At 37.9% G+C, this 13,853-nt stretch overlaps 1 protein-coding gene across 1 annotated transcript; it reads right to left on the bottom strand.

Moving 5' to 3' along the window:
• Nucleotides 1-455: 455 nt before the first annotated feature.
• LOC118741906 lies at nt 456-1,520 on the bottom strand. Its single transcript, XM_036473879.1, has one exon. It carries the CDS (start codon nt 1,518-1,520, stop codon nt 456-458), a length of 1,065 nt encoding a protein of 354 aa, XP_036329772.1.
• Nucleotides 1,521-13,853: the final 12,333 nt, after the last annotated feature.

The following is a 13,853-nucleotide window of genomic DNA, read 5'->3' on the forward strand; positions in this document are numbered from 1 at the left end:
ACTAAAATAACGGCCGATTCTCATATAACGGTAAATTTAAGAAATGCTTGAAACTTCAATATTTCGAAATTGAAGGACGCTAATTACTCAAAATTGATACACCCCGGCTTACCATCTAGCGGAAGGTTTCGGAAGGGTGAAAAAATATATATTTAATACTTGCGCCGCGTATTTAATGTTCGGCTCCGCCCGAACTTATTATTATTATTATGAGCCTTGAGCACTGCGACCTCTAAGGTGGTCTATTGTGCGTGGCCTTTTACCCTATATATGAAGGCTTTTAATATAAGCTAGCACTTCGGTGGGCTTTTTGTTCCATATTTCGAATGGATTAAGTGTTGTACCGCCTAGGTGAGCGAGTCTGCGTCTAGCGAGAGCAACACATTCACAAAGGATGTGTTCTGGCGTTTCTTCGTCCATCTCACAGAAGCGACAGACGCTCGTGTCTGAAAGATTCATTTTACTGAGGTGATAACGCAGGGAACAATGTCCCGTGTAGCACCCAGTGAGAGTTCGAAGGTCCTCCCTGCTAGATTTATGAGCTTTTTTGAAGCTTCTCGTGATGGACAGATGAACCGCTTAGCTTGTCTTTGCCCCGGACATTCATTCCAGTGCCTTTCGAATTTTTTGTCGACCCACTTGTTTATGACCTCCCTTAAGTGGGCTTTGGTGAGCCCGCAGAAGGGTTCCGGGCCATAGAATAGTGTGGTAGCTCCGTGTTTTGCTAGGCGGTCCGCCTGTTCATTGCCGTCATGGCCCTCGTGCCCCGGCACCCAGCCCAGTAATACTGCGTTCTTGCTTCCAAGACCGTTTAGGGTGTTGAGGCAGTCGTACACTAGTTTGGATGTTATTATGTGGGACCTCAGTGCTAGCAAGGCAGCCTGACTGTCCGACATAATGCAGATGTTTTTAGAGGATGTGCCTCTTCTGAGGCATTCTCTGCCACAGATATCGATCGCATGAATCTCTGCTTGAAAAATGGTGGGGTAGCTGCCCATTGGTATCGATCTTTTAAAATTCGGCCCCAATATACCAGCTCCAGTTTTTCCATCTTCAAGTTTTGATCCGTCAGTGTACCAAACTTCAGCTCCGGGTTTGGTGTAGGGGTTTCCTGTGCTCCAGGATGCTCGGTCCGCAATAGATACCTTGAAATTCCTAGAAATTACTAGTATCGGAGCTACTGAGTCCCTCATATGCATTATGGGGTCGTTTGTGAATTTCATAAGGACCTTCATATGACCTGTCATGTTTCCGGTTTTTAACTCGGAAGTGTTTAGGATTCTCAGTGCCGAGAGACTGGCCTCCCTCTCTATTAGAATTGGGAAGGGCGGTATGCCTACAAGAGCACTAAGTGCATCAGCAGGACAGGTCCGCATAGCCCCTGTTATACCAATGCACACCATTCGGTGTAGTTTGCTTAGTTTTGCGCTAGCAGTTCTTTGTGTCGCTTTTGTCCACCATGCCAAGGATGCAGAGGTGACTATCGGCTTCACAACTGTGTTGAATGACCAGTAAGTCATTTTGGGGGAGAGTCCCCATGTCTTCCCGTAAAGTCGCTTGCATGCGAAGAAGGCTCTCATTGCCTTGTTTACGGTTGCATCCAAATGTACATTCCAGGTGAGTGTCTTATCTAGCCACACCCCCAGGTATTTTGCTTCATTTGAGAGCCCTATTCTAGTGCCGCACAGAGTCATTCTGTCATGGATAACTTTTTCCTCCGGGTAAACGGAACCAGAATAGATTTAGTAGGATTAATGGATAATCCTTTGGTGTCACACCATCTTTGCGTAATGCGCAGGGCTTGTTGCATGCGGTTGGAGATCGTTTCGTCATGCAGCCCTGTTACACAAATTACCAGATCGTCTGCATATCCTTGTGTTTCAAAGCCATGGTCGTTCAGTAGGAACAGGAGTTCGTCTATAACCATAGTCCACAGAAGAGGAGAGAGTACACCCCCTTGAGGGCAACCTCTTGTGGCTGTAATCGATTCTTTCGTGCCTCCCAGCTCCATCCTGATCTTCCTTGTTTTTAGCATAGAAAGCACCCAATTTATTATGATGGGGCTCACTCCCTTGCATATCAGGGCATCTCTTATTGCCCTGTATGACGTGTTGTCAAAAGCCCCTGAAATGTCAATGAAGGCACAAAGGGCTATGTTCTTAGACTCCAGAGCCTTTTCGATTTTCGATGTAAGGCTGTGAATGGCAGTCTCAGTGGACTTGCCTGGTTGATAGGCAAATTGGTTCTTATTCAGTGGTCGTTCCGCTAGGTTGACTTCTCTGATATGTTGATCCAAGATTTTCTCCATGCCTTTTAGGAGAAAGGAGCTGAGGCTAATTGGTCTGTAGGATGAAGGCATTTGCTCCGGTTTACCTGCCTTCGGTAAAAATACCACCTTAGCCTCAGTCCATCTACTGGGAATGTGACCCAGTAGGAGCGACGCTCTGTATAGTCTGGAGAGGACTGGGGCTATGTAGTTACTACCTTGTTGGAGTTGACAAGGATAGACCCCATCTGGTCCTGGTGATTTGTATGGGCTGAAGGTAGATATCGCCCATTGCACTCTTTCTACCGTGGTAAGTTTAGTTGCAAGGCTTTGCTCTCTACCAGAAGTGCGTGCTGGGACACCCAATTCCGGTAGATAATAGCCCGCTTTGCAGCCCGAGAAGTGAGTGTCTAGCAGAAGTCTGCAAGTCTCTCCCGGATGCTGAGTATAACTACCATCTGGTTTCTTTAGAGTGCCGCTCGTATTTTTGTGTTCCCTATTTAGAGCTTTTTGGAGGCGTACTGCCTCTGGGAGGCTCTTTATTTCCTCGCAGTGGTTTCGCCAGCTAGCTCTTTTGGATTTCCGCAATTCTTTGTTGTAAGAAGTTAGTGCAAGTTTGTACGGATTCCAATCACCCGTATTCTTTGCTCTATTGAATAGTTTTCTGGCTTGGCATCTCATTTGCTCCAGCTTCTTGCTCCACCAAGGCACATCACGTTTGGATTTTACCTTTCCTTGGGGACAGCTACTATTGAAAGCTATTCCAATGTCTGAATGAAGCTGTTCAGCTTCAGTTTCAAGCTCGTGCGCAGTCGTAATTTGACCACCATGGCTGTTTCCACCTTCTTCCATGATAAAGCGAAAGAATTCCCAGTTCGTTTTTCTGGGATTTCTAAAAACTAGTTCATGCTCAGGAAAGTGGCCAATGTCGAATTCTATGTGCATATGGTCCGACATTGATACCTCCCCTGAGACGCGCCAGTTTGTGACAGAAGCTGCCATGTTCTGACTACTTAGAGTAAGATCTAAGACTTCCCCTCTAATAGCGTTCCTGAACGTTGGTTCATTGCCATGGTTTATAATACTTATATTATAACTACTTATAAACTCAAGGAGGTACTCACCCCTTTTGTTGGTGTCGGTGCTCCCCCAGACAGTGCTATGGGCATTTGCATCACAGCAGAGGATCCAGGGTATACCACTCTGCCGGTATGGTTATTGTACTTGCCACGTGTAAGCAAAACGTTGAAAATTATTGAAATCGTACTAAAATAACGGCCGATTCTCATATAACGGTAAATTTAAGAAATGCTTGAAACTTCAATATTTCGAAATTGAAGGACGCTAATTTACTCAAAATTGATACACCCCGGCTTACCATCTAGCGGAAGGTTTCGGAAGGGTGAAAAAATATATATTTAATACTTGCGCCGGGTATTTAATGTTCGGCTCCGCCCGAACTTAGACTTTCTTACTTGTTCTTAGCTAACTTCGATTCTCTACAAAAAAGGTGAATGTACCAAATTATGTAGGACTTGCACTTTAGAAGATTAATGCAATTTTAGTAAAAAATGTGTTAATTAATTTATTTATAAATTTGTATTTTTTGAGCATATTGAACTTTAATGGACTTGGGCGAGCCCAGGATATTGACCAAAAAATTCCAAATTTTACACAGATTTTTTTAAAGCACATTATGCCCATATTTTTGCTATTACCAATCAAAATTCTAAAAAAGTGGATTTTCGGCCCACGCTAATGTATGTATATGTATTTATGTAAGTAAGTATATCTAATATTTCAGCTTTTTCCGAGTTATCAGCAACTCACCTGCTGTGGGTGAAACAATCTGTGCCCACCCACTGTTGTGTTGTTGAAATGATTTCCACTGCCACTGTTTTTTTGACGTATGTACATCACCCCATCTCCCACTTCCAGCCCGCTGTAGCAGGTAATAAAACTGACATGGAAAAATTATTATTACTATTATTATTATGTGTGGAGTGTTTGCAGTAAAACGATGTCATACAAAGCAGAATATGGGGATGTTGATTGTATCCGTTGTGAAACATTGCTTCTGTAGTTTTTTAAGTGTCGTCACGAAGAATTTTTATAGCTGTAAAAAATAAGAGAGAGGAATAATCAAGAATAGTCAGTTTCGAAGGAAAGTTAATGAAATACTTACTTTATTTTCTCCAAAACTGTTCAAGTAAAAAAAAGACCAAAACTCAATTGAGACGTAAGTAGCTAGGTTTTTTAAACGCATTAAAGGAAATCAGTAACTTAAAAATCGTAACTAAAGGGAAGTGAAGTGACACATTTATGAAGGCGCCTTAATCGGCTATGTATTTTCTCTGTACATTAGTTTATGCTCTATTTATTTAAGTTAGTTGGTCGGACTTGTACCACTAAACAGTTGAACGTCAATTTCACAGTCCAACAAGTTTCGGGTCGTAGCCCGATGGCGTGATTATTCTAGTTCAGGTTGAAACACTTCATAGAGCAAAAAAGCCTAAAGCGGTTTGCATTTTCAGGTTAAACTTTTTTATGGGCGAAAAAATTTAAAAATTTGGTCCCTAAAGACATTTGAAAAGCGAAAAAGGGTTAAAATTTATAACTGACCGAATTTTTGGAATTTTTCTTGCTGCCACCTCCCATAATTATAGAAAATAGAAAACATGGAGACAGTGTCTATTTTTTCATTTTGTAGTCGGTTAAAAGTTCTCCATATTATCTTTATTTTTTTTCGTAGAATTGCCAATAAATCTTTAAAAATAAATATGTACACATGTGCCGTTTTCAAAAGTAGGATTCCAAAATTATCTGGCCTTCAAGTACATTTTTCAGAACAAAATTTTTCGTTTAAAGGACGGATAAGTTTTAAAATCTACTTGAGAAAACGGATATAATTTTAAACCTCTTGCCTGTAAATAATAATAAATGCTGACTTGGTTTATCGTTTGTACAGCTGCAGAAGCTCCATTCACCGCATGCGACCAACAACCGTTAAGAAGGATTTCGCAACTTTGCATGTCGAAATTTTTGCCCAGCGTTCGCTGAGCCAACAGTGAGCCCATCTGTTCAGGAGTAGGCCGCAGATTGTCCTATGCCCTCCCATGCAGCTTCGATCCGTCCGTGAAGATGTTTATTGCACCTCTACTCCAGAGACTAACATTCTCTCAGTCATCCCTTGGAGGCATGTGGGTGGAGACGGATCCTTTTGGGGTCAGCCTCGAGACACTCCGGTCCATTTCTCCCGGTAATAAATTGAAGCTTTCTTGAATTGTCGAATGCCCGTACGCTGGGTTGAAAGAGAACCCAGACCTTTTGAGCCTAATGGCTGAACGAACCGCCACTACTATGTCCACAATGTCAAACAGAATTGGCTTGATAATGATTTCATATAGCCAGTATATCACTTAAGCAGAAAGATCCCATATCATTTCCCTCGCATTTTCCAGCAGTAAACAGCCATCGATGCCTTTTTTACTCACTCCTCAATATTTGGCTTACATGATAACGTCCCATCCAAGAACACGCGCAAGAGCTTGCCCCTGTCAGAGAGAACAAGTGAAACACCCCCCATTGAGGGAATCTGGGCAAGAGGCACTTTACACCTCCTGGTGAATCGTGCGAGCTCCGTAACAACTAGCAGACCAATTAATGATCATGTTTAGTTATCCCTGCATAAGATCGTACAGAGTCCCAAAGAAATTTTTCCAGAAAAATGGTGAAAGGACGCCTCCCTGCGAGGTGCCACTGCTTAAATTACGCTGATCAGAGGCATTGTCCTATTCGACTGTGATAGTGCTTAAGCGATTCCTTTCCGCTCATCGCTCAGTTTCCCTCTTCATCTCTAAAGTATTTTAAATCTACGGGACTACTACAGAACATTCGCCTAAATCGAGACTATTCATGCCACACTTCTACGTTTTCGTATAAGTTTCCCCATGGCTCACTCTTGGCCTTTCTTATCTCGGACTTAGAGATAGGCAGTCCGACCTTGTAGAGTTCCCAGTCGGAGTGTTGTGCACTATTCCTGGCTTTGTTGAAAAGACGCCTTGAGTTCCGAGATTTCCATCGTCCACCATGAGCATGAGCTTTCGATGGCACGCTTACAGGCTAATGTGAATTTCTCCACCAAATCATCAATCGAGCTTTCGCTGCTTAATTTCTCCGGGGATTCTGGTGGTAGTTTCTACAGGGGGCCCAATTTGTTCTCCTAAAATTTTTAAAAGGATACTTTAAGAACGCAAGGGTAAGATCAAGGACTTCTTGCTTAGCCGCAGTGATATACGTTGGTTCGTTTTCTCTATTACAAATACTTATATACCAGAATATATTCGAAAAGTGACTCACCTCTCGCGTTGATATCTAGCTACCCTAGCAAGAGCGCCTCGAATTTGCATCCGATCCAATTATAATATCGGTTCTCCATTGCCCCGCTTCGGCTATGGTCTCAAAGAGCATACAGCTGCGAATAAGCAAGGGAGCGTTACACATTGGTCTCAATCGAGGACTATAGATCACTACCAAGTGGAACTAAATGCAGTAAAATTTTTTTCCCCAATATTTTAAAATGGGGGTACAAGGCGTTGGGTTGAGATAAACACATTCCAGGTGGTTCCATTGATTAGTTCGATGCCACTTCGAAAGGTTGAGCATCGATTAAAATGAATTCTGTAGAACCCACAGATGCCCAGCTTTAATGACCCTGCAGGCAAAGCTAATAATTGTGAACTAAAATGCTACCAGCTTGCGTTTCTGCCCAACTAGTTCAGGTTCTATCCTTTTTCAATGTTAGCGACTGGTATTTTTGACATGGCTATGTCCTGCGAGATGTCAATTGTCTGCAAATTCATCCCCCGTGAAAAGCATAAGTACTGATTTTTTCTCGCGGCCCAATGGCAAACAGAGCAAAGCACTGGGGTGGTATTCCTGAGGTCCGAAGTTCAAGTCCTGGCACAAGGAAAATTTGTAAAATTTTTTTATTTGGGGTTTTTATTGAAATTTTTTATGGTACAAGTATTTCTTGCCATAAGTGTGTTTTTTCTGCAATGAAATTGGATTTTCAAGTTTATATTTAAATTGATATAATTATATTGACTTATATTAATTTACCTTTCAAAATCTTAACCATCTCCAAACGGACTCGAACCTGCGATCTCAGGCTTTGGCAATTCAAAGGCAGATGTCGCTGAATTCTCAAGTTCTTCGAAATCGTCGAAATTGTAGGCCATCGCTTCAGCACATACTGGTTAAAGGACTGGTATTTTTACTGACTGGTTTGGTTTTTCACAGTAGGGAAAGAACACATACATATGTAACTATCATCTCTAGCACGTGAATGCTTTAGCTTTGGATTGCCGGATCATGATGACCTGAATGTCGAAAGCTGCAAAATGGCTCTTGAGGTAGACCGAAATCCATAGACAACGAATACTTCAGCGGCTTTCGGTTTCATCAACATTGGGATTGTATGGAAAATCAAATTATTTACGAGGTTTCCACGGTTACGAGGCATTTACGCGTTTCCATGAATACCCATATTTATTTGAACAACTCCCGTATATTTACAACAAGTAAACTCCTTTTACCCTTACCTGAGCAGCATGCTAAGCTGAGTTCTCATTTTAATTAAGTGCACTTGCGGTTTTCGGTTTGCCAGTCGTGTTTTGCAATGGATCGCAATATAGCAAAGTCCTGTTAGCTGCAGCAGCAGCAGTTGACCGCAATGCCTTTGGCACTTACATATGTACATACTACATTCAAGCCACAAACTTATCTGTATGTCATTGTGTAGGTAACAGAGTTGATTGAAAGCAGCGAACAATGTATCATCAAGCTGAGATGTATTTACATACAAGTTTATGTATTTCTATGAAGATGCCAGCTAATAATTATCGCTTGTCAACGCAGCGTGCCAATAACAATTAAGCAAGGAACGGCTAATTAGGTGCCTCAAAGCTATTGCGGTTTTTCGGGTAACAGAGGAGAGATACTGGGAAAAGATAGAGCTGAATATATAACAATTAGAACATACCTTTGAGGTTTAAAGCTTACATTTATAACTTGTTACACAATAAAATCGCTAATTCCTTTGCTTGAATTGAGTTTCGACTCGCAGGCCAAAGCAACAAAATACTTTTATTATGAATTTCGTGACTTGCAGTGTAACCATCATAAAACTATTATAAGCATTTTATTATTTTCTTGTGGCTATAAATAGATTGTCATAAACATTAACAATTCGACTTAACCTCACTTGACATTTGCTACACAAAAAGCGAAATCACGCGATGCATCATTTCCTCACTGCTGCCACCCCAAATTTATAAGTTATAGCTGTAATAACTTTTTTACCGGCAGGCACGCTAAGGGCCGTTTTCTAATGTAAGCAGTAAAGTTGCCGTTACTAACAGGGCAGATAAATTGTTCCTCACTTTAAAGTGTTTTCGTTGTCTTATCTTACCTGTAAAAATAAATTTGTTATTCCGTAGAGTGAAACTTCACTACATTTCCGAGAGTGAAACTTCACTACATTCGTCATAAAATTTCAAAGGTTGGCAATGCAACATAAGCAAATATAGAGCAAGAGCAACTGCTAGCAAAAACCAAAACCTTGGTTGAAATATCTAATATATCTGACTCATGAACCAAAACCAAACCAAAATTTAAAGTTGGGTACAAATTTTAAAGGTTGCATCGGGTGAGCAACAGTTTATCGATTCGAGAAATTAATGCGCTGATGAGAAAACGAAAACTCGTATATCGAGACGATAAAGTGGCCGGTAAACTAAAGGTTGGATGAGAAAACGGCCCTAAATGTGATACGTGTTGTATGTACTATTCCTACCTATACATGTATGTACATATGTATGCACATATATTTATACAGACAGTCAAGTTGATTTTATAGTTCTCTAGCGAAAAATTAGATAAATTGCCAAATAATAGGTTCGTTCGCGTAGCTGTTAATTGTTCATGTTTAACCAAAACTTACAAGTTTTTGCGTTCGCGTACGCAAAAAACTTGCAAAGTAGGGGAAATTGGGAGAGCAAACTGACATTTCATTTTGAGGGGAAGCTGCTGGTTTCTGCTGGAAAAATTTTTGCCAACAGCAATTTGCCAACAGGAAAACAGCTGATCAAAAACAGCTGGTTGGCATTTACGCAAATCACAAAATTGAATTTGATGGTTTGGAAGATAAAAATTACAAAATGCGACTAATTAAACTTGTAAGAAATAAGTAGTTATTTGTTTAATCAATAAACTGTGTCACTATAACACTTTGCGATGACTTTTCGTACGTTTTAAATTTTACACTTTTGTATGTAAACAAAAATTATATCAGCTGTTCGTCTAACTTGCAAGTTTCTGCAAATTTTCTGTTCGCGTACTATTTTGGATATTTCTCTCTTGTGAGAGAACAGATGACATTTCGCCGAAATTTGGCAGTTGGTTGGTTTCTGCTGGAGATTTTAAACGAACGCACCTAATATTGCAGTCACGTCAACATGGCAAGCGACAAACAGTCGAATACACAAAGCAAACTTTTTGTTAATAATGAGCGTGGGAGAGGGGCATTGTACATTAGGCTGGGTCGATTTTGTATGGGGGAAAATAAAAGTCATTTGACCGCATTGTAATAGTAATATTATGATGTCTCAGGTCTCATCCAATTGTTATTGGCCACGAAAGATTAATTTAAAACTTATCTTTAGCCCGCGCAATTGAATCAAAGTGTATGAATTTTGTAAATTAAACTTTGGCTTGTAATATCTATGGAATGCGTTATTGTTATAAACAAGACGATATATCAAATTAAGGGCTATTAAATTTAGTACCTCACGTTCATTTATCATTTTTCAATAAGTCTACACGTTTTTAAGATATTAAGATAAAACTTACAAAAACTATAATTTTCCCTTATGAATTTTCAATTCTTCATTACTTCAGCAACCAAGTGAAAAATACAAAAAAGTGAGACGAGATCTATTTCAAGCCTTTTAATGTTTTCGGATGTTTATATAATATTAAAATGGCCATGGACTTGGTCACGCCGATTTGGTCAGTTTTCAAGATCGTGGTGAATGAATGTATTGTCAAAGATTAGGAATCGTTCGACAAGTTAATAGTAGTTTCAAACATATAAGTATTTACATACATTACAATTAGGGTGAGAAACGCCCATTTTGAGTCCAGTTTCATTAGTCGCCGCAGAAGCACATTTTTCGCGGTTTCTAAATTTGCCGTTATATGAAAGTAGGGGACGTGCAATAAGTGTTTAGATATACATAAATATTTTAGTTAATTTCATTATGTGATAAAGTGTCTGTAGGTAAATGCAGTAGTCTTTAACATATCCTGGGAAATCCTTTTGAGGACTCCCCAATTGGACGATATTGCTTTGCATTCAGCTTGAACGAAAAAAGTCTGGCACAGTTTTCTGTAATCCGGTTCTTTTATTTAAAGGTTATTTATACAATTGAAGAGAAATTTTTTAGAAAAAAACTGGAAATCCACTTAAGTTTTTCGATATAACTTTGGTAAATGTTACTCGATCGGTGCGTAATAAATAACAAATTGAAGGCGAGACTTAATGTTACTGATTTTTGATAATAATATGACTAGTTCAGATTATAAACCAATTATTTTAAAATAAAAAAAATCTTGAACAAAATTTTTTATCATTTTCTTATATTTGCAATTTTTATATTGTATGCATAAACATAAGTAAACCAATTAGTGTGTCTAGAAGTTGTGCCTGTTCAGTATTTCCATACTAATTTGCATAAACAAAATTTTTCCGCGATGATGGAAAATAATGGCTATTCTATTAGAGCTACCGATATTGTTCCTAAATTTGCAAAAATTCGCAAACTATAGCTAATATTAAAAAAGGATTAGAATATTTGGAACTAGCGATCTAAATGCACGCCAGCAATATTAATGTTGTTCTTTACATCTTTTGACTATAGGCCAGTGCAATTATCAAGAGAACAATTAAAATTTTCCCTAAAATAGATGAGTTTGAGATTAACGATAAGATAAAGGGCTGCGCGAAATGATACTTGCCTTTATCTTTTGCGTTAAAGGATTCATTATCTAATAATATGCACCAAAATTTTTGGCTAAACCCAGAATTTTTAACAAGAATTGGTCTTATTCGACTAGTGTGCTGTGGGTCACTTGGCGGTCGATGCGCGGGCTCTTACAATTAAAATGGAAGACTAATATTTCGCAGGCTTGTTGTTGACTTCATGATACAATATATTTTCACTATTACCAAGGGATTTGAGAAAAATTAGATTTTCGACCCGCCCTATTGTACATACATACACATGTAGTATATGGACAGGCAGGCAGGCATACTTAAGTAAACTAGACATAAACGTTCACCAAACCAAAAAAAAAAAAAAACCAAAAATACATTTATGCATATTTATGTTCATAGTTGAGCTCATACTCATATTCGTATTCATAGTCATAGTCATACTCATTAATACTCATACTCATATTCGTACTCATATTCATAATTCGTACTTCATACATGTACTCATATTCACACTTCACACATGTTGATACCTACAAATATTTGTATTACAATTTGTGTATACTCATGTTAATATTTGTATTCATAAACATATACATCACCCCTGAAATGCAAAAAGGCGTGAATAATAATTTTTTTTTCATAAAACGATTTGGGGAGTTGTAATTCGATGAAATCCATCATATCAAACAAAAAGTGAATTTTGATATTTTTATTAGTTACGACTTTTTGTACGATATATATTCATATTCATATCGATAATCATGTTAATATTTTTTTCTTTATATTACTATTTATAATAATTTTCATACCAGCATTCATATTCGTGCTCATAGCTAATGCATATACTAAGATTTATAGTCATATTCATATTTGCATTCATATTCATATTAATTTGTATATACACATTCTTTTTGATATCATCAACTCATACTCACTCTTAGTACTGATGCTCATATTTATACTCATATTCATATTAATATTTATACTCATCCTAGTACTCATACTTATACTCAAATCTACTCATACTCATACTTATATTTAGAATTTAGAATAATATTCAAATTCGCACTCATATACCACCATTCCTAATCATACTTATGTATATTCATACTCATATTCAGACTTTTTCATAGTTCACTGGAGAAGATTTTTCCAGGCAGAAATACACTCAGAGGTTGTTATCGTCTCCCGAAGGGTGACCACTGTTTTATATATTTTCACCCTCCCATTTATACTCATCCTCATATTCATATTCGAGCTCAAGTGTGTTATTATTTTATCTTCTTTCGTTGCCTTCTTCAAAAGTGTCCATTTTAATTTTCCGAACCGTCAAAAGTTTCCAATGACGTCTGAATTTTATAAAAAATTCATTATGTTTGGACTTTTAAATATTTTTGTTTACTAACTGCCTTTCGTCTAAAGTTCACTTTGCTATTTGTTTTACTTCTGCTCCCTCCATTTGATTCTTCATCTTTGTATATAGCTGAAACTAAATGTGCATTTCGGTGTGTGTGTTTTTGTTTGTCTGCTAATTTCACCTGCAAGGGGTAGCGGAAATATAGCGTTGTTGGAGTTTTGAATTTTTGTGCATAAAAATATAGTCATCTTGTTCTACATATTTAAGTAAATACATGGTGTTTATTAAAAACGAAACTCTTACTTAAAAAAAAAAAAAAAAGTTTCTGTCATAATAGGTCTATTCATAAAATTTTCCAGTAAGTACTAGCAGCCAGAGAATTAAACAATCATAGCGAGTAAAATTGAGGGGAAGACTAAAATATCTGAAAAAGTTATTGAACGCAGTAAAACTTACGCCATTCTGACTTTCTGATAGGTAAGTAAGTTTTTTTCTAACAAATATTTTTGATACCGCATCATGACGCATTCAAAAATAAAAAATCCTCCAAGCACCCTTCATTGTTTCATAAAAATTAAGTAGATATAGCTACAAATGTGTCTTTTCAATTATTCCATTTTCGTTTTAACGATCAACTGACAAATTCGGTCAGAACCTTTCAGCATTATTATCTATTTTGGTATATTTCTCAATATTTTGCGTAAATTCCGTCCAACAAATTTTTTCATCCTCAATTGAATAATTTTATACGGCAGCCATAGTTGACGCACGGAAATTGGAAAATTAGAAATTAATAGTAAATTAACGAAACTAAACTTTTCTTCTTTTCTTTTGTGTATTCACGAACACATGTTGGATAATAATATAACAACAATATTTTTCAATAAAAAGTAATATTTATAAGTTTTCGTAGGTAAAATTTTTCCAGCAGAAATTGGCAGATCTCAGTGTCATTTTACGCTCTCGATTTCCCCCACTTTGCGAGATTTTAGACACGAGAACACTGCTATCAACTTGTTTATTTTTATAACAGTTAATATTTTGCAAAATATTTTTGTAAAACTTCCATTCCGTTAAATACAACGGTTTTATTTTTAACTTCTGTATTATTAGCACTTAATAAGTATAACTTGTATGCTTTTCTTGATTACCTTGGCATTTTGGTGGCCTTT

Source organism: Rhagoletis pomonella, unplaced genomic scaffold, assembly GCF_013731165.1.
Source record: "Rhagoletis pomonella isolate Grant_MI unplaced genomic scaffold, Rhpom_1.0 Rhpom_scaffold_00006, whole genome shotgun sequence".
NCBI lineage: Eukaryota > Metazoa > Arthropoda > Insecta > Diptera > Tephritidae > Rhagoletis > Rhagoletis pomonella.

Excerpts from the sequence above, each read along its gene's own strand:
- LOC118741906 (XM_036473879.1), bottom strand. The coding sequence starts at position 1,520 with ATGACTTACTGGTCATTCAACACAGTTGTGAAGCCGATAGTCACCTCT.